This window comes from Emiliania huxleyi, assembly GCF_000372725.1.
Source record: "Emiliania huxleyi CCMP1516 unplaced genomic scaffold EMIHUscaffold_95, whole genome shotgun sequence".
Classification (NCBI taxonomy): Eukaryota; Haptophyta; order Isochrysidales; family Noelaerhabdaceae; genus Emiliania; species Emiliania huxleyi.
Window position 1 is genome coordinate 226148 of NW_005194951.1, and position 26036 is coordinate 252183.

Here is a 26036-nt window from a genome sequence, read left to right on the forward strand (position 1 = left end):
CGAGTCCAACCCGCCGGCGAGGGCGGCGGCAGGCGCTCGGCACAGCGTCTTCATCGACGGCGAGGGGCGCCTCTCGTCGTGCGGCACGGCAAGGGAGGGGGAGGAGGAGGAGGACGATGCGGAGGAACTTCCAGGCCTCCTCGGCCACGGCGAGGGCGTGACGCAGCTCAATACGCCGACCCGCCTTCCGTCAACGCTGGGTGACGAGCGCGCCGTGAGCGTGTCGGCTGGAGTCTACCACAGCCTCGCCCTCACCGCCGACGGCGCTGTGTGGAGCTGGGGTGAGGGATTCATTGGCCACGGCGATCAGCAGGCCCAGTGGCAGCCGAAGAAGGTCGAAGGCTTGGCTGGCCGGCGCGTCGTCGCTGTGTCGGCTGGAGGATACCACAGCCTTGCCATCACCGCCGACAGCGCTGTCTGGAGCTGGGGCCATAGATACTCTGGCCAGCTGGGCCACGGCGACGAGCAGCACCAGCTGCTACCGAAGAAGGTCGAGGCCTTTGCTGGGCAGCACGTCGTCGCGATCTCGGCGGGAGGCAACCACAGCCTCGCCATCACCGCCGACGGTGCCCTCTGGTCGTGGGGCTATGGAGGCGGTGGCCGGCTGGGCCACGGCGAGCAGCAGAACCAGCTGCTGCCGAAGAAGGTCGAGGCCTTTGCTGGCCAGCGCGTCGTCGCTGTGTCGGCTGGAGGCTTTCACAGCCTCGTCCTCACCGCCGACGGCGCCGTCTGGAGCTGGGGCTATGGAGGCGGTGGCCAGCTGGGCCACGGCGACCAGCAGCACCAGCTGCTGCCGAAGAAGGTCGAGGCCTTTGCTGGCCAGCGCGTCGTCGCCGTGTCGGCTGGACGCGACCACAGCCTCGCCATCACCGCCGACAGCGCTGTCTGGAGCTGGGGCGGTGGAGGCTTTGGCGAGCTGGGCCACGGCGACCAGCAGCACCAGCTGCTGCCGAAGAAGGTCGAGGCTTTCGCGGGCCAGCGCGTCGTCGCTGTGTCGGCTGGAGCCGGCCATAGCCTCGCCTTCACCGCCAGCGGCCCCGTCTTTGCCTGGGGCGAGGGCGAATACGGCTGCCTAGGCCAAGGAGAGGACCTGTCGAGCCAGCTGCTACCCAAGAAGATCGAGGGGTGGGCGCGGGGGCCGTAGTGTGCATGTGAGCGAGGTGCTGGCCGTGCTGTGCCCTGGGCTGCCGCTGCGCGCTGGCCGCTGATGCGGACTGAGTCTGAGAGACCAAATCAGAGCTCGCATGCATATAGTTGCCTTGGCGTGGAGCTGGCGCGTAAAACGCACTGTGATGAAAAGTGGCACACAAACCGCCTTTTTTATGCCTCGGAGGCGCGATTGGAGTCGCACACACCCCGTGGCGCAGCTCACCTCGCCGCTCCGCGCTCGCGGGGACAGCGCACACCAGGAAGCGGCCGTGCCGCGCCGCCCCCTCCCGCTCGCCCCACACGCCGTGCTCCCTCGCGTGGCGCCGCCCCGTCAAACTCGTACAGCAGCGGCGTCGCCGTCGGCAGGTCGACGTGGTACACGTCCTCTGGCGCGAGGCCGTCCAGGTACGCGACGAGGGCGCGCAGCGTGTTTCCGTGCGTCACGACGAGGACCGTCCTCCCCTCCCGCAGCGCCGGCGCGATGGTGCCCTCCCACAGGCCGGCCACGCGCCGGGAGACGGCGGAGAGGCACTCGCGCGACGGCACCCGCGCGGCGTCGTACCTCGTCAAGGTCGGGGCTGGGGTTGGGTCTAGGGTCGTGGGGTTGGGGTTAGGGTTGGGGTACATTCTGGGTCTGGGTCTTTTGGTTCAGGGTGTAGGGTAGGGCTGTGGGGCTCGACGCGGCGGCGCCGCACCTCCTGTCGGTGGCGATGGCGCGCTGGATCGCGGAGTCGGCGGCTATCTCGGGAGGAGGGTCCTCAAAGTTGCGCCGCCACACGCCATCACCTGGTCGACGCCCCACCTTTGGGCGCACGAGACCTTGTTCTCGCCTGTCAGCAGGCCGGCGTGCTGCTCGTTGAGCTCGAGGTGCTTCCGCACCGGCAGCCAGCACTGGTTGAGCGTCGAGAGCATCAGCACCGCCGACCGGATGGCTCTCCGCATCAGCGAGGTGTGCACCTCGTCAATCTCGAGCCCGGCGGCCGCGAGCAGACGGCCAGCCTCGCGCGCCTCGAGCATGCCCTGCTCCGTCAGGTCGACGTCCACCCAGCCGGTGAAGCGGTTCGCCAGGTTCCACTCGCTCTGTCCGTGGCGGACCAGCACCAGCCTCGCGTGCGGCGCCTCCTCCTCCGCGGCTGCCCTCGCCGCCGTCTCCTTCCGTGCCGACGCCGCCTCGCGCGCAGCGGCGGCCTCGGCCAGCGCGATTTGGAGCTCTCTCTCGGCGGCCGCCAAGGCTGCGTCCGCATCGCCCGCCTCCACACACACAGCGCCGCAGCACGAGCTCCTGTTCTTCCGCCTGGCCGGATCGGCGACGACAGCGCCAGTGCCGTCGCGGTGAGGAGGCTAAGCATCTCCAGCACGAGGCAGCTGGCGGGCAGAGGTGAGGGCTGTGGTCGAGGAGAGGGCTTTCACAGCCTCACGAGAGTACAGTTGTAGTTGAGGTGGAGCGACGTTTTCTTTCTTTCTTCTGCAGCGTGTTTACATAATATGGGTGCGACCCTGCCTCGCCGCACGTGACCCCCCCCCCCCCCCCCTTCTCACTCCCGCGACCACACCTCGATCTTCTTCGGCAGCAGCTGGTTCGACAGGTCCTCTCCATGGCCTAGGCGGGCGCGCTCACCCTCGCCCCATGCGAGGATAGCGCCATCGGCGGTGAGGGCGAGGCTGTGGACATCCCCTGCCGACACAGCCACGACGCGCCGCGCCGCAAAGGCCTCGACCTTCTTCGGCAGCGACTGGTTCAGCTCGTCGCCGTGGCCCAGCTTGCCAGTGCCCCAGCTCCAGAGGGCTCCGTCGGCGGTGATGGCGAAGCCGTTGCACTCTCCAGCCGACACAGCGACGACGCGCTGGCCAGCAAAGGCCTCCACCTTCTTCGGCAGCAGCTGGTACTGCTCGTCGCCGTGGCCCAGCTGGCCATGGCCTCCAAGGCCCCAGCTCCAGAGGGCTCCGTCGGCGGTGATGGCGAGGTTGTGGTACCCTCCTGCCGACAAAGCGATGACGCGCCGCCCAGCCAACGCCTCGATCTTCCTGGGCAGTAGCTGGTTCTGCTGATTGCCGTGGCCCAACTGGCCGGCCAAACCACAGCCCCAGCTCCAGACAGCGCCGTCGGCGGTGAGGGCGATGCTGTGGAACGCTCCCGCCGACACAGCGACGACGCGCTGGTCAGCAAAGGCCTCGATCTTCTTGGGCAGCAGCTGCCCGTCCAGGTTGCCGTGGCCCAACCGGCCATCGTCTCCATCGCCCCAGCTGCAGACGCCGCCGTCGGCGGTGAGGGCGAGGCTGTGCATGCCTCCAGCAGACACAGCGACGATGCGCCGCCCAGCAAAGGCCTCGATCTTCTTGGGCTGCCACTGATGCTCCTCGTCGCCGTGTCCCAGCTCGCCCTGCCCGCCGCAGCCCCAGGACCAAAGGGTGCCGTCCGCGGAGAGAGCGAGGCTGAAAAGTCCTGACGCCGCCACACCAACCGCGCGCTCGCCTCCCAGCGTCGACGGGAGACGGGTCGGCGTCTTCAGCTGCAGCACGCCCTCGCCGTGGCCGAGGAGGCCTGGAAGTTCCACCTCCTCGTCGTCCTCCTCCTCCTCCTCCTCCTCGCCCTCCTCGCCCTCCGCTGCCGCCAGCCTACGCCCTCCATTGCCGCACGACGAGAGCCGCCCCTCGCCGTCGATGAAGAGGCTGTGCAGATAGCCTGCCGCCGCCCTCGCCGGCGGGTTGGACTCGCACAGCAGCGCAGCGAAGCACAGCCACCGCACGGCGCAGGTCTCGTCCTCTGGCTGCGCCGGCAGCACGTAGCCGCGCTCTTGCGCCCACAAGCGGATGGCCTCCAGCGCAAGCGAAGCGTGGAAGGGCAGCGAGACGGCCGCGACGCGAGCGATGTCGATGGGGCATTCGAAGCTGGAGAGGAGGCGCACGAGGAGCTCCGTGGGGAGGTCGAGGAGGCGGTCGGGCGGCGGCGTGCTTGGCGAGGGAGCGGTGGTGGCCGCGGGGGCGGTGAGGCGGCGCGAGCGGCGCGAGCGGCGCGGCGGGGTGGACATCGCGAAAAAAGAAATCCCAGGTACTTACAAGAAAACTTCCAGAAGAATTTGATCGTACGAACGGGCACCAGGCGGTCAGCAAGGGTTCCATCGGTGTCACGTGTCGATGTCGATGAGGAGACTGGATGCCCTACCTCCGCAGGGTTCCGGCTCCTACCCAGATAGGGGGTCTGTCCCCACCGCCCACCCAACCCAACAACCCAACCCAAAAAGCACGATTCTGAAGTTGGGCCCGAAGCCATCGGGCTCACAGCGCAGCTCAGCCATCGGCCGTAAGAAGATCAGCCATCGCCGGAGGAGTTGCATGGGGCGCGAGATCACGCTGCCTTGCGCGCCCCCTCCCAGTCCCCCGGATCTGACGGCGCAGCATGTGGTTGGGGGTGAGGTATGGGTGCTCGAGCGCGCCGCCCGTCAGAGGGCTCGTCGACACAGTCTCCAAGATGGCGGCTCCCGCCCCCGGCCGTGCTCTGGCGTGCCTCTCTAGTCCCGCCTGCCACCCAGATACCGAGGGCGGCGCGCACTCTTCGACTTGGGCTATTATCTGGCCTCGGGAGGGCGGCGGCGGCAGTGTAGGGGGGGCGGCGAGCTCCCGGTGGCAAATGCTCGCCTCACAGTCCAAGATGGCGGCTCACACGCCCAACCATGCTCTGGTGCGTCGATTGGGTCGCGTCTCTGCTGCCCGTGTCTCTGTCTTATCGGCACGACGACAACAAGCTACCCCTAACACCCTAACCCTAACCCTAACCCTAACCCTAACCCTAACCCTAACCCTAACCCGAAGAACTCGGAGCATTCACCGAGAGCTCGCGTCAACGGACCGCTGTTCCTCCATTCCGACCCGAAGCGGTCCGTTCTTAGGAGCTGCACAACGGCTTGAACTCTCTGACCCTAACCCTAACCCTAACCCTAACCCTAACCCTAATCCTAACCCTCGGCTGTGGGTCAGTCAGGCTGTGCTGTATAAGGCGCGCGAGAGGCTGGGTGCTTTGCTACCTTGCTTGTGTCTCCCGTGGCCGGGACGGTTGGTTGGGTGGTGGGGGTGGGTCGGTCGGTGGGGGTGGGTTTCCTCGCCTCATCAGCCGGGCCGTGAGGTGGGTGGGGCTGGGGGTGGGTGGGTGGTTCCAAGCCTCAGCCGGGCCGTGAGGTGGGTGGGGTGGGTGGGTGGTTCCAAGCCTCAGCCGGGCCGTGAGGTGGGTGGGTGGGTGGCGTGGGTGGCTCAAGAAGCTCGTGCACGTGAACGGCGGCGTAGAGGCACGTGGTTCGAGAAAAAAACGCAACGCTGTATGTTGTTGGCGGCGCACAGTGTGGTGGGAGACCGGTGTGAACGGCTCAACACTGTCGTGCGATTCGACCCAGCCAAGAACGCGTGGGAGGACGTGGCACCGATTGCAACGGCGCGGGTTGCTCCCCTCGTTGCCTTGCTCTAGTCTAGTTTCGGGGAGGGGGGACGGTCGACGTGCAGAGGCCCGCCCCCATTGCTAAAAATCTCTCTCTCTCTCCCAATCCGCACCCGGACCGCAGCACGCCGCAGACGAGAGTCGAGCACCTGGGCGGTAGTGGTGTTTGTCCGGTGAGTGGTGGGTCAGAGTAGCTGGTAGTGATGGGTGAGAGTAGTGGGTGAGTGCTGGGGAAGTGCGCCAAGTGGTGGAGCTGTCGGGCACGCCGGGCGCCGACGTGGACGCCATCAAGCAGCTGCGGCGCGGCACCGTCCAGTTCCTTGCCGCCCGGTCGAGCCGGGCATGGCTTTGCCGGAGTGCTCGAGCTGCTGCGCCCCTTATTAAGAAAGAAAGAAAGAAAACAGACAAACCCAAACGAGGGATGCGGAAGGACGGCCCGCGATTTGTTTTGCCGCCGTGCGTGCACTCCTTGTGTTAGGTAGTGCCACAGCTGCGTTCGGGCCCGAGGGCGCACGCATGTCGCGCTTCCAAGTCCGCCAAGATGCGCCTGGGGAAGCCGAGATGAAGCGGATACAGGCGGAGTCCATAGCTCAGGGCGAAACGTTCATCGCACCCCCCATGAATCCTTTATGCGACGCGGCCGAGCACGGCGACCTCATGTCGCTCACCAAGCTAGTATCCACGGGCAGCGACGTGAACACCACCGGTGAGAACGGCAACTCGGCCCTCGCCTTTGCGTGCGCGAACGGCCACGCCGACTGCACCGCCTTCCTGGTCAGCCGCGGCGCGGACGTGGCCCAAGTGAGCGTGCACGGCTCGTCGCCGCTGCACGCGGCATGCTGGGCGGACAGCGCGCGCTGCGTGCACATCTTGCTCGAGGCCAAGGCGGACATCAACCTGCCGACGACGGTCGGCCTGACGCCGCTCCACGTCGCAGTGCAGTCGGACCGAGACGAGATCGTGGGGCCCTCCCTGGTCGAGGCTGGACATGTCCCGGACACGTCCACCACCCGTCCACGACCCGTCCCGTAGGTTGCGCTCCTGGTCGAGCGCGGCGTCGACCGGTCGGCGAAGACGCGCGACAAGAAGACGCCGCTCCAGATCGCGCTGAGCATGGGCCGTCCAAAGTGCGAAGAGGTCGCCGTGCCGAGGCGGAGAAAAGGGGCTCGAGGTGGCCCGAGATGACCCGAGGCGGGGCCCGAGGCAGGTGCTGCGCCGCGCTGATGCGGACGAGGCGGCGCAGCGCGCGCGGGAGGCCGAGGCGCGGCGCAAGGAAGCGGAGGAGAGGGCCAACGCGGCGGCGGAGGCGCTGCTGGCAGAGCTCGCTATAGAGGAGGCGGGCAAGACGACGGGTGGCCGCGGAGGCGGCGGCGGGGGGGGCGCGAGTGGTGGCGGCGGCGCGAGCGGCGGCGGCAGCGGCCGGCAGGCCAAGAAGCGGGCGGCTCAGAGGGCTAAGGCGGCAGAGGCGGAGAGGGCGGCGGAGCGGGCGGCGCTGGAGGCGTCGAGGGCGGAGGAGGAGGCGGCGGCGGCCGAGACGTCGGCGAGCGACGGGGAGGCGCGCGGCGACGAGAACTGCGGAGAGAAAGGAGCACCGGCGGCGGTGTCGAAGTTCATGATACCGGGAGATGCGGGGCGAGATGGGGAGAGATGGGGAGAGATGGGGAGAGATGGGGGAGAGATGTGACTGAGCACTGACAGGCGCCCGTCGACGAGGACTCGCTAGCGGCGAGCGCACTGCTCGCTAAGGGCGGGCGGGGCGGCGGGCGGCGCGGCCAGTTGTTGGCCAGCGGCCCGCTGCGCGGCGCGGCGCCCAAGCGTGCCGGCGCGGCGACGGCGCGCTGCCCGCATTGCGGTTCGCGCGCGAGGCCGACGCCTGCTGGCATGTGCCCGAGCTGCGCGCGAGAGGTGCGGCCGGCGGCGGCGGAGGCTGCTGCTGGGAATGGGGCCGCGAGATCGGGCGGAGATGCCGGGCGCGAGCGGGAGTGAAGGAATGTTGCTGTGTCTTTTGAACCAGGCGCCGCCCTTTCGACTCTTGCTGTCGCCCTCGCCGTGTGTTTGTCGAGCTTCCGCATGTAACGCGCCTCCTCCGTATTTCACACAAGCGGTGCTAAGAAAATTCTTTTTTGGATCATTTCGAAATTCTTTTTGAGCTAGACATGTTAATACCATGTTAAGGCACACACAACATGACGCCAAACACACGATTGCACGCACCGCACCGCACCCCGCCGCGCCCGCCCGCCTATTCATTTTAATTTTTGTGCACCTGTCGCGTGAATCGTGTCGTGCGACCGCCTTGGGTCGTAAAATTCTTTTTCACACCTTGTGGCTCCTCGACCTGTGTGGGCTCCTACCAATCGTGCCTGCTTCGATCTCAAATCGGATGTCGACCGTTTGGACTCGCTGGACCGTCGGGCCGCGGGCGTTGCTCGGTGCTCCTCACCTAGCCCCCGATCGAGAGGTGGAGGTGCCGGCAGCCGCCCGCGCTGCCTGGGAGGCGATGGGCGGCGGCGAGCTCGAGGAGAGCCTCCTGTCAAGCCAAGTCGTGCTGGTAGACGCGGCCTGGCTCATTGGCCTCTCTTCGAGCGGCGGCAAACTGCCTCCGCGGCAGGCCCTGCCGCCAGAGGCGGTGCTCTCGCCGAGCGAAGCGGTCGCGGCCTGCCGGTCGCGGCCTCCGGCTGGCTCGACTGCCTGCTGTGAGCAGGCCTCTCGGAACTCCTCGGAACCTGTCCTCTAGGTCTGGCTGGCCCGACTGCTTGCCTGTGGTGTGTGTCTCGCACGCCTGGCTCTCTGCAGAGCACCCCGACCCTCGCGGCAGCACGCTCGCCTCGCTCGCCGGCGCTCTCCAGCCGCTTGTGGAGCGGCGAGGCCGCCACGGCGTGCTGCTCGACTACTGCTCGATCCACCAGCGCTGCCGCGACGCAGCCGGCGCCGCCACCAGCGCATGCTTTGCGCCGGATCACGCAGCCGGCGTGGTCGGCCTGTACGCCTCCGAGGAGGCGCTGCGCAGGGCGGCGGAGCGAGCTGAGCTCGTGTGGCTCTCTCACCCGCACACGCAAGTCGCGCTGCTCGCGCCTCCGCCGCCGCCGTCCGCGTCGCGCCAGCAGCAGCTCCGGCAGCAGCAGGGGCAGCAGCAGCAGGGGCAGCAGGGGCAGGGGCAGCAGGGGCAGGGGCAGGGGCAGGGGCAGGGGCAGGGGCAGGGGCAGGGGCAGCAGGGGCAGCGTGGGCAGCTCTCTTCGGCCGCCTCTCTCGCGGTGGAGGAGGCGCTCGCCACCCTCGTCAAGGGGGGCACGCGCGTCCACTACCTATGCCAACCTGCCGGGACCGAGCCTCCTTGCGCCACAGAGACTGTTCTGCCAGAGGCGAGGTGCGGCAGGGTCCCCGCCGAGGCCCCTACCCCCCACAGTACCCGCACCCATCCCCTACCCCCACAGTATCTGAACCCAGGTGCGGCGGGAGCCCGGCCGAGGTGCCGCCTCGGCCCCCGCACTCCTCCTCCTCCTCGGCTCTCGCCGGCGCGTCGCCCACGTTCGGCCGCTCTCCGGCGTGCCGCACCCCTGGAGGAGATCTGGGGAGATATGGGGAGACATGGGGAGACATGGGGAGATATGGGGAGATATGGGGAGATCGTTCGGCCGCTCTCCGGCGTGCCGCACCCACCCCCCTCCTCTCGCCACGCCCTCCTCGAGACAAAAGGGCTCCTCCCCGCCTCTCCCGTCACACCTCGGGCTCACCCCGCGCCACCCCGCGCCATCGCTGTCCCGCCGCTCCTCTCCGCCTCGATCTCCCCATGTCTCCCCACATCTCCCCACATCTCCCCAGCTGTCCCGCCTCAGGCTCCTCTCCGCCGCCCTCCGCTCCAGCCAGCAGACCTCGCGCGCGCGCCACGAGGTGCGATCTCCCCATGTCTCCCCATATCTCCCCATATCTCCCCACACCTCTCGCGCGCGCCACGAGGAGCAGACCTCCCGACCGCACGCCTCTGCCAACCCCCCCCCCCCTCGGGGGACACCCCCCCCCCCCCCCCGGCCACCCCCCCACTCCCCCATCAGCAACCCCCTAGGAAGTGCACCTCCCGCCGGCCGACGGCTCTCCCGAAGGCGCTTCGCCGAAGGCTCTCCCCGCCGCCTGCTCGCAGGTCAAGAGCCTGCTGCCGCCGCCGCCTACCGCAGCGTGTACGGCGCGCGGCTGGCGGCGGTCGAGGAGCAGACATCACTCGCGCGGCTCGGCGGATCTCGGGGAATCTCGGCCGATCTCGGTGCGGGAGGAGCGGTTCGTAGGAGCAGACATACGCGCGGCTCGGCTGGGGCTGCGCAGAGGCGGCGGCTGTGGCGGCCGCCCTCCGCTCGATCTCCCCACATCTCCCCACACCTCCCCGCATCTCCCCAGGCGGCGGCTCTGGCGGCCGCCCTCCGCTCAGGCTGCATGCGAAACCTGCGCAGCGTCAGCTGCTTGGACAACGCAATCGGGAACGACGGGGCCGCCGCACTGCCTCTGTCTGCCCAGCCTGCTGCAGCGGCCCGCCGAGGGCTGTGGCAACTGTGGCTGGCGGAGGGGGGGGTCGCCTCCTCCGCCGCTGTCGCTGCTGTTGCGCCAGCCCTCGGCGGCGTCTGCACGACGATGCGGTGATTGAGGGGCTGGACCACGCGGTTGTTGAAGTCGTTGCCGTCCTGCCCAAAGAAGTGTCTAGGAAGTGTCACCACACGCCAGAGAAGTGTCTAGGAAGTGTCCTGGCTGCCAGAGAAGTGTCAGAGAGGTGTCAGAGAACTGCCAGAGAGGTGTCAGAGAGGTGTCCCGCCAGAGAAGTGGATCGTCGTCGGTCAATGTCACACGAGGGTGTGGTGGCCTCGAGGGGTGACGTCGAGTGAGGATGTACGTCGTGGGCGTGTCTGGTGTTTATTAGCTCCGAGTAGAGGGGGCGCTCCCGCCGCTGCTAGGGGAAACCCGGAGCGCGGAGCCAACCCTCGGAGACCCGTGTTTACTTTAAGGCCCTTGCCCTGCGAATGCGCACCCCCCCTAGCTAGGGGTCAGGGCTCTCTAGCCCGTAGCCCGATCCCGATCATCCGGCCCGCTGGGTGCGCTTCTTAGCTCCCCGGCCCTGGATGTGAGGCTGCCAACTGCACTCCAAGTGCTCCAAGTGCTCTGCAAGTGCTCCAAATTCTGCGCGGAGGATTATTCGATCGAATTCCTGCGGCCCACTGTGCGCCAAGAGCCGCCACAGGAAAAGAATTACGTAGGGCGCCGCACTATTCCAGAAGGATAATTTTTTGAAGGGCTGCCAGGCCGGCTTGCTGCGCAAATCTCGCGCTGCGCTAGGGTTGTTGTGCGAGTATATGCAATATGGGACAAAAGCGTCGAAAATGTCCGAAAAAAGCGTGTCTCGAGTTTGTGGCAGCCCCACAGCCTGCGCGCGCTGCCAGGAAGCACCGCTCGCGTGTCGGCGGCACTCCCTGGCACCCAGGGAGTGCCGCGAACCGACCAGACCGAATAGGCTCGACGCCGCGCTCGCTGTGGGGCTGCCACAAACTCGCCGCCGAACGTGCCACCGACGGCGTCCTGGCGGAGGTGGTGGAGTTTGAGAACTGAGGCTGCGGAGGTGACGCCTGAGGTACCGGCCCGTGCACAGCGACTCAGCCGGCGACCGCCACGGGCTCAGACGAGACTTGTCGACGCGTTCCGGCTCAGCTTCACCGTGGTCCTCGGGCGTCTGTCGACGTCAGGACCACCCATACAGTTCGCGGGTTTGAGGTCGCAAGAGCCAAGATGGTGGCGTTTGGACATCCCAACCATCACACAAGACAGCCTGTAGGTGATGGCGGGACGGCGCAGTGTTTGTGGCACTCGGCAGTAGGCACCCGCGGCACGGCCCCGCTGTCGGCTCTCGCGGGCTGCGGAACCGGCCCCCGAAGGGGACGGTCCGGGCGAGTGTGGCGAGCTCCTGCGCTAGTATGGGCACCCTCTATCACAACACTACTGATCCTGGTCATTAGAGCTGCCAGAGATAGCGTCAGGAGCCGGTAGGAGTCAAAACCCCTCATATTTGAGACATCGTGTCCCATATACTCGCACAACAACCCGCTAGGCTCAGAGCGAGTTCGCGCTGCGCTAGGCTCAGACAGCGTGCGTGCGCGGGCCGCCGGGGTGAGGACCACCCCACCTCCTTCCACGGGCTCGGCAGCTTGTCGCTTGTCGGGCTCTACCTCAGCCCTCAAACACAAGCTGGGGCCGGTCCCGTAGGCCGTCCGTAGCCGAGAGAGCCCCCGCGTCCCGATGAATTCGACGGGCGCCTCGAGACGGGCGCGGGGTCGGCCGTCGGGGGGTGGGAGCGCAGCCCGCAGGCGCACGCGCCGCATTCCCAGCCCCTTTTGCTTTTCCAAAAAGGTCCCTTGGTTTGAGGGCAGATTTTGATTAGTAGAACGGTCCCTTGTGTCGCTGGTGCGCTTGGTCCTTCTTTGAAGCTATTTACAATGACCACCTCACGCTGGATGGAAGGACCGAATCGATGCGAGCGCGTAAACTCGATGCCGGGGATGTCGAAAGCCAGCTCTCGGCAAGGGAGGCCGTGAAGAGGTCGCGGCTCGCACTCCCCCGCCCGCCTCCTCCGCTGAAGCACCTCCACGAAGGCGCGCCGCCGCTCTGCCCTCGCTGCCGGCGCTGCAGGCGGCACTAGGAAAGATGAGCCGAGGTCTGCCGCGATCTGCCGAGATCTGCCCTCGCTGCCGGCGCTGCAGGCGCTCGACTTGCGACGGAACGCCGTCGGCGACGCAGGGGCCAGCGCCCTCGCTGCGGCTTTGCCAGCGGCCAGAGAGTTGAGGGGCTTGCCCCTTCCCCCCCCCCCCCCCCTCCGGCACCCCACCCCCCCCACCCCCCCCCGCCTCTCCTCTGAGCAGGCAGCTCTTTCTCGGGGGCAACGCGGTGGCCGACGCCGGGGCAGCCGCCCTCGCCGCGGCGCTTCCTCGCTGCTCGACCGCACTCAAGGAGCTCCCCCGAGATCCCCCGAGATCCCCCGAGATCCCCCGAGATCTGGCTGCTCGACTGCGCCCGTGGAGACATCCCGCCCCACACCTCCACACACCTCGCAGGCCCTGCTCTCGCACCCGCCGGCGTGCCGGCTCACACACCTCGGGTGATCTCGGGTGATCTCGGGTGATCTCGGGCAGGAGATCGACCTCCTCGGCGTCTGTCCGGCGGCGCGCCGGCGTGGCGTGGGTGTTGGGCCGGCGGCCGAGGCGGCTCTGCGCGCAGCCTGCAACGCGCGCCGGGTGCGTGTCTACCTCCGCCACGTCGACGTCACGCGCTGCTCGTACGAGGAGCCGCCGCCCGCCGTTCCGCGCAAGGCGAGGCCGGTGATGACGGTGCCGTCCTTCTTCCGAAGAGGGCAGAACGTCCGCACCTAGCGGGTCTTCGTTGTGTTGGAGCCTTCCTCGAAGTGTATTAAAGTAGTGACACTACACACAGGTCACAGCAGTCAGCAGACAGCACACTCTCTCTCTCTGTAAGATCGCACGGGCGGGGACCCCTGTTCCTTTTTACCCCATCTCACAGAGTACGGGGGAAGGACCGTGAGTTGACGGAAATCGGAGGACGCGACCCACTTCGCCACAGACGGTCCCGCGCCTCGCCGCTATGACGGCCACACGACCGCAGCTCGTGTGCGTGTGGCCGTCTTTGTCCGGAGTGAATACTCCAACGCGCTCGTCGGTGACGGTGTCCTCCAACCTGTGCCGCGCTCGGCGAACCTCGACAGCGCCTTCGGTGGCATGCAGCTCTTTGCGCCTGAAGCCTGGAGTGAAGCTCCTCTGCTGCTCACACACTCTGCACAGATGACACAGCCCACTGTGCGGCTGCCACAGCTGTGACAGCGATGGGCTCGCCCTCACTGGCCCTCAGTCACTTGTGCTGCGGCTTGTGTGAGCGACACTGCGCGGCGACTGCCGGCACACTGTGACGAGACCATGGGTGTGAGGTAAAACCATGCTACCAGCGCTTGGTCACATCGGCCCCGAGGTCAGATCCTTCTACTCTGTTGATGACAACACTTGTCTACTCGCTGGAGCCGAGCAGGAGGGCTTGGCGCACAACCCCTGTTCAACTCAGGGTCCTTCCCCTTTAGAGCGATGACCGATGTCCGTTGTTATTTATTTACTCCCGCCTCTCGGGCCACATCTCGCGATGTGACGTACACAGTGCCACCGCCGCCGCCGCCGATCCGGACGGCCGCCCCGCCCCCTGTTTTCCTGAAAGGGGTCCCACACCCCACAAAAAAGGGGCAGACGTCTCGGCCGTTATATAGCGCCCCCGGAGGGGATATGTAGCGCGCCGACCGATATGTACCGCCCCGGACCGATACATAACACCGGACGATATTTAGCGGGGTTCGCGCTACATACCGGGACCGCTACATACCGCGCTCAGACGCGATATATCGGAGGGGCCACTTTCCTGACGACAGAGTCACAGTGGAGCCGATCACCCGTTCGAGGTTCGAGCCGTGGAGCGTTGTTATTTATTTATTTACTCCACCCGCCTCTCGGGCCACATGCACATCTCGATGTGACGTACACACAGTGACACATCAGCTATCATGCCGCGTCAGCTCGACCCGCCCGCTCCTCCTCCTCAAATTCCGGCGCTGCAAACATGGCGTCGAGCAGACCGGAGACGTCGCGCTCCACCACACCGCCGCCCAGAGCCGCCGCCGCCTCCGCCGCCGCCTCCTCGGCCGACACCAACTCCTCCGCCCCCTCCTCCGCCCCCTCCTCTACCGCTCCCTCCGCCTTAAAGATGCTGTCAATGATGAGCTGCTCTCGCCGCTGCCGCTCCTCCTCCGCCTGCGCCTCGCCGCTCGCGCGGCGGCGCTCCTCCCGCACCGCCTTGCGATCGAGGTAGACCTAACGAGTCCAGCTAGGGTGCATCGATGGACCCCTCCCCCAGTCCTCCTCGCGCGCCGAAGCTCGACGGACCGGGTTCTCGCCAACCCCGAACATGGGGCAATCGGCGCACCCGCGGCCGGGGCAGTTTGTGCAGCGCATTGCCCCAGAGCTGAAGGACTTGGCCTGCGAGGGCGCGAGGGCGGTTCGCAAGGTGAGCGCCATCACGGATCACTGTGGTGGGGCAAGCCATTCAAAGTGCAAGGCCCGGTTCACGCGAGCGGGCAACGCCTGCGTCGGCGGCACGGCGGCGGTGCCCTCCTGCTGGCTGCGCAGCCGCTGCGCGTTGTTGATCTGCTGCCCCTCCCTCTCCTTCTCGAGGATGACCTATGGGCAATCGCGGGTAAATCCCGGGAAACCTCGGGCAGTCTCGGGCAATCCCGCTCGACAGGGACGTGTCCAGGAAGCGTCTCTCCCTCCCCTAGCTGTTGTCTCCCTCGCCTAGCTGTTGCAACCAGGCCCTCGTGCGACGGATGCAAGACACGAAATGTCCAGGGAAGGTCTAGGAAAGGTCTAGGAAGTGACCAGGTCCTCGTGCGACACGTAGTGGATGCAAGACACGGGGCAAGAGTCGATCGCCTGCGAGATGACCCGAGATGACCCGAGATGACCCGAGATGACCCGAGATGACCCGAGATGACCAAGACCCGAGGGAAATGTCAAACGGAGGGCCTCGGCTCCCTCTTGCACGAGCTGTGCCGGAGATTTCTAGGAGTGTCGAGGGGATGTAAGAGATGTTGCACAGGAGATGTCTAGGAATGTGAGATGTCTAGGACATGTCTAGGAAAGATCACCTCTTGCACCAGCTCGTCCGAGTCGCCTGCCTGGTCAAAGACGCGCGCGCGGCCGTGATCCTCCTCCATGAAGAAGGTGCCTCGCGCCGTGGTTGCGCAGTAGGTGCAGCCGATGCAAGAGTGCTCGTCGACGTACGTGAAGCGCGCCTGGAGCGGCTCTCCATCTTCGTCGAGCTCGAGGTGAAGGTGGGACGCCTCGGCCGTGTTGGCCGTCGGCGTCTCACGCGACGAGTCCCACAGCGCGTCGAGGAGACCCTCACGGTCGGAGGAGCTCATGCGGAGTGCAGCGCCACTCTGCCGGTGCGGGAGCAGGCTGCTCGACCAGGCTATCGCCGCGACAGATGCCATCCGTGGCGTGAATCCTATAGGATTCTCGCCCGCTCTGCTGAGGGGAGGGCGGCTCGACTGGGCCGGTCGCTCGACCCGATTCTACTCTACTCTCAGTCTTACCATTCATGGACGACGGGGCACACGCACTCGCGGAACACAGGGCATTACACACGAGGCGTTGTGTGCGTTCTCAGGGATGGACATCTCGCTGCAGGCACTCGCGGGGCCGTGAGTGGGGGTCCCGACTGCTGCCCCTCTGACTATACTTTTGTCTGTGGTGATGTGTGTGTGTGTGTGTGTGGAGATAAAACTTCTGATTCCATGCATGACCTAGTAGTGTCCCCAGCTATGGGCGTGTCCACGTTGGAGCCACCGACCTGTTGTCTCACCCTGGCCCCCAAGATCGTTTTGGTCGTCACATTGTGATCCCCGACGTCGTCAAATGTCGCCCGCCTGTCCTTCCCCCCGTTCTCGTCTGGTAATCTCATCTTATTATCCCATCGATGCTTGAGGCTGGCTACTGCCACTTCGCTCCACAACCGTCCCGCCACCCCTGCCGTGTGCGACCCCGGCCTCACTGTCTTTCGATATTGCTCGCACACCCACTCGTGCGCGCTCTTACACATGTGTCCGTACGTCCGTCGGTCCACTATCTCCCTCTTCTCTGCGTTCTCTGCCGCTGTGCTGTGAGAGAGGCGCAGGAGAATTCTTTTTCTCGCGATGTCCACCCCGCCGCGGCGCCGCTCGCGCCGCCTCGCCTCCGCCGCCACCGCCGCTCCCTCGCCAGACACACAGCGGCCCACCCGCCTGCTCGACCTCCCCACGGACCTCCTCGTGCGCGTCGTCTCTCGCTGCGACCCCGCCGACATCGCTCGCGCCGCGGCCGTCTCACTCCTCTTCCACGCCTCGCTTGCGGTGGAGGGCATCCGCTTGCGGGCGCAAGAGCGCGGCTACGAGCTGCCGGCGCAGCCAGAGGGCGAGGGCTGCGCCGTGCGGTGGCTGTGCTTGTCTGCGCTGCTGTGCGAGTCCAACCCGCCGGCGAGGGCGGCGGCTGGCGGGTATCACAGCGTCTTCATCGACGGCGAGGGGCGGCTCTCGTCGTGCGGCTCAGCGCCGTCCTACTCTCCAGCCCTGCTCGGCCACGGCGAGGGCGTGACGCGGCTCAACACGCCGACCCGCCTCCCTTCTCCGCTGGGCGGCGAACGCGCCGTGAGCGTGTCGGCTGGAGGACACCACAGCCTCGCCCTCACCGCCGGCGGTGCTGTTTGGAGCTGGGGCGGTGGAGAACACGGCCAGTTGGGCCACGGCGACGAGGAGGAGCAGTGGCAGCCGAAGAAGGTCGAGGCTTTTGATGGCCAGCGCGTCCTCGCTGTGGTGGCAGGAAGCGCACAAAGCCTCGCCCTCATCGCTGACGGCAGTGTCTGGAGCTGGGGCTGGGGCAACTCTGGCCGGTTGGGCCACGGCGACCAGCAGGACCAGCCGCAGCCAAAGAAGGTCGAGGCCTTCGCTGGTCAGCGCGTCGTCGCTGTCTCGGCTGGAGAGGCTCACAACCTTGCCGTCACCGCCGACGGCGCCGTGTGGAGCTGGGGCCGTGGAGCCTATGGCCGGCTGGGCCACGGCGACCAGCAGAACCAGCTGCTGCCGAAGAAGGTCGAGGCCTTGGCTGGCCAGCGCGTCGTGAGCGTGTCGGCTGGACAGCACCACAGCCTCGCCCTCACCGTCGACGGCACCGCCTGGAGCTGGGGCGATGGAGACTACGGCAAGCTGGGCCACGGCGACGAGCAGCGCCAGTGGCAGCCAAAGAAGGTCGACGCATTTGCTGGCCGGTGCGTCGTCGCTGTGTCGGCGGGATACGGCCACAGCGTCGCCATTACCGGTGACGGTGCTGTCTGGAGCTGGGGCAATGGCGAATATGGCAGGTTGGGCCACGGCGACCAGCAGCACGAGTGGCAGCCCGAGAAGATCGAGGCCTTTGCTGATCAGCGCGTACGACACGTCGCTGCGTCGGCGGGAGGCTCCCACAGCATCGCCATCACGGCCGACAGCGCGGCCTTTACCTGGGGCGAGGGCGAAGATGCTTGCCTAGGCCACGGAGAGGACCTGTCCAACCAGCTGCTGCCGAAGAAGATCGAGACGTGGGCACCGGGGCAGTGATAGAAGGACGAAAGGGTGCAAGCTCTGTATCCGTGTCGCCCATGTGCCTATCGCCACCTGCGAACGTAACCCGAAAGTGGTGAATCTCGAACGGTGGAGATTTATGATTGCGCACGTCCAGCCCATAGTGGTGTCGAGTCTTTGGATCGCGTTGCAGAAGCCGACGAGTTCACAAAGGCACACCGGAGCCGCTTTCCTGAACGCCGCGGTATTTTCCCTCGTGCTGCGAAAAGAAAGAAAGAAAGAAAACAGACAACCCAAGGGAGGGATGGGAGAACGGCACGCCGCCACCACACAGGGATTTTAAGGAGAGGAGTGTGATGCGCTAGCCGTCGCCTACCCTAGGGAGTCTGCCTCTTCCTATCTCTCTTCGCAGTCTCTCTCCGATTCTCGCTTCAACCTTCGTGCCACCTCGCGGTGCCGCGAGAGAGTTGGAGCACTTGGAGTGCAGTCGGCAACCTCACATCCAGGGCCGGTGAGCTGAGAAGCGCATCCAGCGGGCCGGATGATCGGTATCGGGTTACGGGCTAGAGAGCCCTAGCCCCGGGGGTGCGCGTTCGCAGGGCAAGGGCCTTAAGTTGTTTTCGATCTTTCTTCGCGATGTCCACCCCGCCGCGGCGCCGCTCGCGCCGCCTCGCCTCCGCCGCCACCGCCGCTCCCTCACCAGACACGCCGCCGCCCACCCGCCTGCTCGACCTCCCCACGGACCTCCTCGTGCGCGTCATCTCTCGCTGCGGCCCCGCCGACATCGCTCGCGCCGCGGCCGTCTCACTCCTCTTCCACGCCTCGCTTGCGGTGGAGGGCATCCGCTTGTGGGCGCAAGAGCGCGGCTTCGAGCTGCCGGCGCAGCCAGAGGGCGAGGGCTGCGCCGTGCGGTGGCTGTGCTTGTCTGCGCTGCTGTGCGAGTCCAACCCGCCGGCGAGGGCGGCGGCAGGCGAACTTCACAGCGTCTTCATCGACGGCGAGGGGCGGCTCTCCTCGTGCGGCTCTGCGCCATCCTTCTGTCCGAGCCTGCTCGGGCACGGCGAGGGCGTGACGCAGCTCAACACACCGACACGCCTCCCTTCCCCGCTGGGCGGCGAGCGCGTCGTGAGCGTGTCGGCTGGAGATGCGCACAGCCTCGCCCTCACCGCCGGCGGCGCCGTCTGGAGCTGGGGCGATGGACACCTTGGGCGGTTGGGCCACGGCGACCGGCAGGCTCAGCTGGAGCCGAAGAAGATCGAGGCCTTGGCTGGCCAGCACGTCGTCGCTGTGCTGGCAGGAGGCGAACACAGCCTCGCCCTCACCGCTGACGGCAGCGTCTGGAGCTGGGGCCATGGAGGCTTTGGCCAGTTGGGCCACGGCGACCAGCAGATCCAGCCGCAGCCAAAGAAGATCGAGGCCTTTGCTGGTCAGCGCGTCGTCGCTGTGTCGGCTGGAGCATTCCACAGCCTCGCCCTCACCGCCGACGGCGGTGTCTGGAGCTGGGGCGGTGGCGTCGACGGCCGGTTGGGCCACGGCGACCAGCAGAACCAGTGGCAGCCAAAGAAGGTCGAGGCCTTCGCTGGGCGGCGCGTCGTCGCTGTGTCGGCTGGATATAGCTACAGCTTCGCCCTCGCCGCCGACGGCGCCGTTTGGAGTTGGGGCTATGGAACCTTTGGGCGGTTGGGCCACGGCGACGCGCAAGGCCGGCTGCTGCCGAAGAAGATCGAGGCCTTTGCTGACCAGCGCGTCGTCGCTGTGTCGGCTGGAGATGCGCACAGCCTTGCCCTCACCGCCGACGGCGAGGTCTGGAGCTGGGGCTATGGAGGCTTTGGCCAGCTGGGCCACGGCGACCAGCAGAACCAGCTGCTGCCGAAGAAGGTGGAGGCCTTGGCTGGGCGGCGCGTCGTCGCTACGTCGGCGGGATGCGACCACATCCTCGCCCTCACCGCCGACGGCGCCGTCTTCACCTGGGGCGAGGGCGGCCACGGCCGCCTAGGCCACGGCGACGAGCAGCGGCAGCAGCTGCCCAAGAAGATCGAGGTGTGGGCGCAAGGGCTGTCTGCTTGAGTAGAAAGAAAGAAAACAGACAGGCCAGCGAGGGATGGGGGAGGAGGACAGGGTCCCCATTGAGTGCGTGATTCGAATTCTTTTTCTGCTCAAACAAAATGGCGGACTCAGTGGCCGCCATCACGGGCCTCGACTCCGAGGAGGACGAACTAGTGGAAATCCCGCGGTTGAGCGTTGTCGCTCAGCTGTAACGATGCACCCGAAGGGGACCCCAGCGCCAGCAGCAGCCGTGGAGGTACAAGTGTTCGAAGAGAGAGTGGACCTGAGCAACGACACGACTGGGTGGCAAATGATCGCAGTGGGCGTCAGAAGACTCGTCCTTGCGCGTGGCATCGTTGAGTGTGGAAAAAGAACTTCCTCGGTTGAGGCTCTCTCGCGTCCTCGGCACTCGGACTGGAGCCGGGCGGCGATTGTTGGCGGGCGAGCAAGCGAGAGGCAGTCTTCCATGTGCGCGCGATCGAAGCGATTCCAGGGTCGTCCGCGGCGCGTTCCCGGCGGCCCGACGGTGGCCGGCGCTTGCGCGCCAGCCCCGTCCGCCGCCGGCTCCGCGGCCGCGGTCCCTGTCATAGCTACGCGCACCATGGGGCGACGTGCCGAGTGCAAGTGACGGGAAGGAGCCCATCGTTGCCTGAGTTTCAAGAAAGAACAAAAGGCACTCTCTCACATGACAAGCGATCCCACGACAGGGATTGTGGGGACTACATGATCCGTACGTGAAGGGTGGAGGGGCCCGTCCGCGGAGCTAGGCGGTACGGGCGCCCTGCGGCTGAGCGATGGAGAAATCGCCGAATGAGCGTGAGCGGCCTACAGTAGCTGTTGAGCGCTATCAGGGCCCTGTTTCGACACCATATCGGACGCTCCTTTCTTCCCGCGTCGACACACCATATCGGACGGGCCCCTCCACCCTTCATGTACGGATCATGCCTGTCGCGTGTGTGACTGTGATCTGTGTTACCGTCTTACACTGGAGTGGGTATACGCATTCCTGACGTTTGAGGAGCGTTTGCTCTCGTCGGGGTTCGTGCACTCCATCACCGCAGTTCGCACGGGCTCAGGGCTGACAGCTCGGCGGTGACATTGCAGATGGCCTCGACGAGCTGAGACGGCAAGTGTTCTTGCAGGTCCGACTTCAGCCGCAGTGACTCCTGGCCCGACAAATCACTCGATGCCTCCCCTGTCTCCCCACTGTCCTCCTGATCCCACTCCTTACTAAATTCCTCGCTAGATTCCTCATCAGACCTCTCACTACACTCGCCATCCGACATATGTTCGTCTGGCTGCTCGGTGCCACTAGGGCTGGTCTGCGGCAAGGGCGATTCGGATGGCTGCGTAGATGAGGCCGCCTGTGTGGGGTGTGTGCGTGTGTGGGGCGCAGCAGTCGGCGGGATGGGCGCGATCGCGGCGCTCGAGGACCAGCTCGAGTTCTTGCGCGGGTCCCGCGTCGGCGGGCTGCTTGACAAGGTCAAGGCGCTGCAGTGTTCGATCGGGCTAGAAAACGTCTATGTGTTGGGGCTTGCGCGTGTCCGCCCATCGTCCGCTCCCTCTGTCGCCTTTGAATAGCCCGCCCCACCCTCGATTTCGCGTTCTTACACACTTAGCTCTAGCTCTCTTACGACTCACTTTTTACCATGTGTGGGTGCGCGGCGCGTGCGCACCTCCGCACGGCAGGAGCCCAAGCGCGTGGCGTTCTTGTCGATGCTGCATATGAGGATACGCGCACGCTCAATGACAATAAAGTTTGTTCCGAGTGATTTGGTGAACACTTTGCGTGTCGCTGAAGCCTCATCACGCGTGCCGTCGCGCACCATCGTGAGATGGGTTTCCGATGGCAAAGCATTGGAAACGCGCTCGCCACCAAAACCGATGGCCACCGTTGGCGCTGTTTGACCAGGCAGAGACGCCGGAACCTCGACTGCTGTCGGCGGCAGCGAGGCCTGCTCGGGTGTCGTCAGAGGAGAGCGCGAGCCGCGAGTGGGACGGGGGCGAGCTCGTATCGAGTTGAAGGGGTTGCTGCTGCCCCGCAGGCTGCAAGCCACGTCCGCCGGTGATTCGCAGACCCGACCTGTACGCAAAATAGCGGGCATGCAGCACTGGCGTGACCCGCCCGGGCGACTGGAGCAGCCGTGTCCGCCGCACAGCCCGCAAGTAGCGTGGCAGCAGACCTGATGGGTCGGGTGCACGACGCCGGCCGAGCAGTCGACGAATCGACGAGAGGAGGCTGTGTGCTCCACGGGCCTGATGGAGAGGTTGAGACGGTGGTGGATGACCAGGCGGTGCGCCTCGGCCGACGGCGAGAAGGACGAAACCATGTCGGGCGTGGGTCGAGGCTGTGGAGCTCGGTACGTGCGAGTTCGCGCGAGTTGGCGCCCCGGGGGCTCGGGTTGGGGCCCTCAATACGTGTATGTCACGCGCAAGTTTTAAAAAATTTTCGGAGAGCCGGCGTTTTTCTTCTTTCTGGCGGCATGAGCAGCCCCGCCCTGCTGCCCGAGCTGGCGGTGGGCGACCTGGCCGCGCTGCGCGCCTCCCTCTCCGGGTGGGGGACGCGCGACTCGAGACTCGTAAGCAGGACACGCTGCTCACCTGGGCCGCTCGGCACGGGCAAGCCGAGGCGGTGCGGCTGCTGCTCGAAGCTGGAGCGAGCGTGGGGGCGACGAATGGCGGCGGCCGCTCTGCGCTGCTCATCGTCTGCTCGACGGGCGACCCCGAGTGCGCCCGGCTGCTCCTCGAGGCCAGCGCGGCGGTCAACCAAGCCGAGGAGGACGGCGCCACTCCGCTGCTCGTTGCGTGCCACTTAGGCCACCTCGAGATCGCCAAGCTGCTGCGCGACGCGGGCGCAGCGATCAACCAGGCCAACAAGAACAGCTCCACGCCGCTGTACATGGCGTGCGACATGGGCCGCGTCGAGTGCGCCCGGCTGCTCCTCGAGGCTGGCGCGGCGGTCGACCAAGCTAACACTGACGGCATTACGCCGCTGAGCGTTGCGTGCGAGGCTGGCGAGGTCGACTGCGTTCGGCTGATGATTGCCGCCGGCGCCGCGGTGAACCAAGCAGACTCAGAAGGCCGCACGCCGCTGCTCGTTGCGTGCTCGGAAGGCCACCTCGACGTCGCCCGGCTGCTCCTCGAGGCTGGCGCGGCGGTCGGCCAAGCCAACACCAGAGGCGTCACGCCGCTGTCCATCGCGTGCAGCTTTGGCCACCTCGAGGTCGCCAAGCTCCTCTCCTCCTACGGCGCCTCCCGCGCCGCAGTGCCGCCCTTCGGCAGCACGCCCGAGGTGGCCGCAAACCGCCGCGGCCACGCCGACCTCGCCGCCTGGCTGGTCGCCAGCCGCGGCTGGACGCCGCTCGCGCACCTTGAGACCCTCACCGCCGCCCGCGCTCTCTCCCTGCTGCGCAGCGGCGCAAGCCTGCACGAGGGCGAGCCGACGCCGCTGCAGCGCGCCGCGGGCGGCGAGGGCGAGGCGGCGGCGCTGATCCGGCGGGCGGCGGCGCCGTGGTCGCCGGCAAGCCACTCGCTCTTCCCCGCGGCGGCGCGCGAGTACGCGGTAACGGTCATGCGCATCGGCCACCAGATCGCGCTCTCTCCGCCCGACGGCGCCGAGGCGCGCCCGGACTGGAGCGCGCTGTCCGACGTGTGGCGCGAGCACGTGCTGCCGCACGCGGTGGCGCGCTGAGGCCGAGTGAGGACGCGAGTGCCACGCGGCGGCGCTGATCCGGCGGGCGGCGGGCGGCGGAGGCGGCGGAGGCGGAGGGGCAGGCAGCGTCGGAGCGGAGGCGCTGGCCGCGCTGCAGCGCCTCGTGAGCGCGGACAGCGCCGCGGCGTTGCGCGTATCGCGATCGACGACGCCACGCCACACGCGGGCGCGATCGACGCCTTGGACGAGGAGCTGTCGGCGCTCGGCGCTTCGCCTCGCAGCGCTTGAGGTTGCCGAGGCGCCGGCGGCCGCTGCTGAGACGGCGGCAACGGCAGTGGGCGAGGTTGAACCACTCATGTGCGTCGTGTGCATGATCGAGCCGATCACGCACGTCGTGGGTCCCGTGCGGGCACCACTGCGTTTGCGAGGATTGCTCCAGTCGTCTCAGAGAGGCACAAATGCCATGTCCGCTGTCCAAGGAGCCGTTCACGATCGCCATGCGCGCGTGTACGCAGCAGGTGTCGAGCGTGATTCCCGGGTGGTTTCTTTTGACTTTTCAGTGCTGCGCCGCCCCGCTTCTTTTCGCGTAGGTAGCCATTTCCGATTTCTCATACCCCAAGCGCCAGGGCCAGTCGCACCCGGCACCCGCGCCCATCTCGCGGACGGTGTTTGTGACGCACTTGGAGCACTTGGAGTGCAGTTGGCAGCCTCACATCCAGGGCCGGGGTGCGGGGAGCTAAGGAGCGCACCCAGGCGGGCCGGATGATCGGGATCGGGTTGCGGGCAAGAGAGCCCTAGCCCCGGGGGTGCGCGTTCGCAGGGCAAGGGCCGTAAAGTAAACACGGGTCTCCATACATCGAGATCTCTGCGGGACACCAGTAGATTTGTTGAGTGGAGATCGTAGATGCCGATCAGAGATCTTCCACACACAGCATCTCTCACAAAACTCAGAGATCTTTAACTGAAGATAGAGATCTTGAGCTGCCGCCATCGGCACCTCGAGATCTCAGGCCCCCCCATTCACCGAGCGAGCCCGTCTCCAAATCCCAGATCGATGTTTCCAGTCGCGATGTGGAACGACGCTCGACGGCTTGGTGTGATAGCAGGGAATGACCGGCCCTTGGTGACCATATCCGCGAAAGTCTTGATAGTTGACGAGTCCCTCCTTCTCTGGCAGAGCCTCTTCTTCATAATAGCAGACGGCGGTACGGCTCTACGTACCGTCCCCTATCTCGCGAATGCCTTCTGGTTGCCCGGAGGGTTGGCCGGTAAAATGGAACATGCTCCTGCCTCCTCGTTCGTCTTTGGAGCCGACGCCCCGCCGATAAGCGATTGGTCTCTTTCGGCTTCGGTGCGAGCTCAAAATGCCGCGTGACCTGGGTGTGAGCTGTGACCCTGTGGCTAGTGCCAATTCACACTCTGACACGCTAATCTTGAAAACGTCCAACGGAGCTCCGTGTTGCTCCCAGCGCCCTCCCCCGCGCTCCCTGCGGCCATGGCCGATGATGCTAGTATGAGAGGTCATCTGGCTACCGCGAGAGCGACCCAACTCGTCGACATCGTCCGATGATGGTGCCGCAAAGTCAGCCTTCGGAGGCTATCGTGGGGTCGAGCCGGCAGTAGCCGTGACATGTGGTTCCACCACCCCTCGTAGGCTTTGCCTCTGACCGCCACCGTTCCCAGGCTACCTAATGGGATGGAAAGGAAGGCTCGGCGAGCATATAGAAGCGTGCTCGACCTCGTCGTGGCAGCCTGCATGGCAGCGCTGGCGGGCGCGATGAGCGTCGTGCCACCTGACCCGAGACGGGTCGCAGGCGTCGTACCGAGCGCGTCGAGACCGTGTCCTGATGTGATCTGCACGGGCTGAGTCACGTCGGCGTCAAAGGAGCGACGTGCGACCTGTCAGAGCTTGATCACCGATCTCGGCGGTGTCGAGTCGTCTCCGGCGCGCGACAAAGGTACATCCCCAGGACGCGCAGAGGCAGCTGCGACCCCGCTGAGTGAACGGCGTCACACCGCGCCACCTGCTGTGTGACGCCGTCTACTCGGCGGGGTCGCAGCTGCCTCTGGAAGGCACCGACATGTACCTTTTTGCGCAAATGGTCACATCCAAGGTGGCAAACCCCGGAAAGTGCGGCAAAAATAAGCGCCTGCAAGTGTAGGCGCGCATCTTAGCCAAGGCTCGCGCCCACACGTGTAGGTGCTTGTGTCAGATACGCGCCCACACGTGCAGGTGCGAGCCCTAGCTAACATGAGCGCCTCCACGTGCAGATGCGCATTTGGCGAGCTCGAATATAAGCGTCTACTCGTGCAGGCGCTCGTTTTAGCTAAGAAACGCGCCTACACGTGTGGCCGCGCGTATAACTAGATTGTCTCCTCGACCCCCCCCCCCCCTCCCGGGCAAGTCATGCACTGAGCAACTGTCAACCCAAAAAGGACTGCACACGTGTAGGCCGCCCAGACCCCTACCTGACCTCCCACCTCAGCCTTCCACTCGAATACAACCTCTGCGGCCCTCTCCAGCTCTCCTGAGACCTAAGGTGTTAGAAAATGTATCGATCACACACCAAGTGCGTATATCCCCAAGCCAA

At 66.3% G+C, this 26036-nt stretch overlaps 4 protein-coding genes across 4 annotated transcripts; 2 read left to right on the forward strand and 2 right to left on the reverse strand.

Moving 5' to 3' along the window:
• Nucleotides 1-1368: 1368 nt before the first annotated feature.
• On the reverse strand, nt 1369-4445 carry EMIHUDRAFT_221181 (phosphoglycerate mutase; the record flags this gene model as incomplete). Its single annotated transcript, XM_005756753.1, has 3 exons — nt 1369-1680; nt 1936-2400; nt 4371-4445. 3 exons carry the CDS (start codon nt 4443-4445, stop codon nt 1369-1371), a joined length of 852 nt encoding a protein of 283 aa, XP_005756810.1.
• Nucleotides 4446-7918: 3473 nt separating this feature from the next.
• On the forward strand, nt 7919-13102 carry EMIHUDRAFT_439191 (hypothetical protein). Its single transcript, XM_005756754.1, has 11 exons — nt 7919-8239; nt 8313-8942; nt 9023-9119; nt 9412-9466; nt 9714-9778; nt 9856-9894; nt 9965-10065; nt 12202-12235; nt 12307-12389; nt 12466-12553; nt 12736-13102. The coding sequence occupies exons 1-11, from the start codon at nt 7959-7961 to the stop codon at nt 12970-12972; spliced, it is 1710 nt and encodes a 569-aa protein (XP_005756811.1). The 5' UTR covers nt 7919-7958; the 3' UTR covers nt 12973-13102.
• A 1928-nt stretch (nt 13103-15030) lies between these two features.
• EMIHUDRAFT_59988 (hypothetical protein) lies at nt 15031-15461 on the reverse strand (the record flags this gene model as incomplete). The annotated part of the gene is made up of 2 exons (XM_005756755.1): nt 15031-15084; nt 15300-15461. Coding segments are annotated over 2 exons (216 nt in total), but the record flags the coding sequence as incomplete, so codon positions are not given.
• Nucleotides 15462-22974: 7513 nt separating this feature from the next.
• EMIHUDRAFT_360305 (hypothetical protein) lies at nt 22975-23807 on the forward strand (the record flags this gene model as incomplete). The annotated part of the gene is made up of 2 exons (XM_005756756.1): nt 22975-23484; nt 23666-23807. A coding segment is annotated over one exon (510 nt), but the record flags the coding sequence as incomplete, so codon positions are not given.
• Between the last annotated feature and the right edge of the window lie 2229 nt (nt 23808-26036).

Bases quoted from the DNA above. Each gene is read 5' to 3' on its own strand.
- EMIHUDRAFT_439191 (XM_005756754.1), top strand. From the start codon at position 7,959: ATGTCGACCGTTTGGACTCGCTGGACCGTCGGGCCGCGGGCGTTGCTC. The intron at 8,943-9,022 runs GTGCGGCAGGGT...ATCTGAACCCAG, and splicing joins ACTGTTCTGCCAGAGGCGAG to GTGCGGCGGGAGCCCGGCCG. The intron at 9,895-9,964 runs GCGGCGGCTGTG...GCATCTCCCCAG, and splicing joins TCGGCTGGGGCTGCGCAGAG to GCGGCGGCTCTGGCGGCCGC.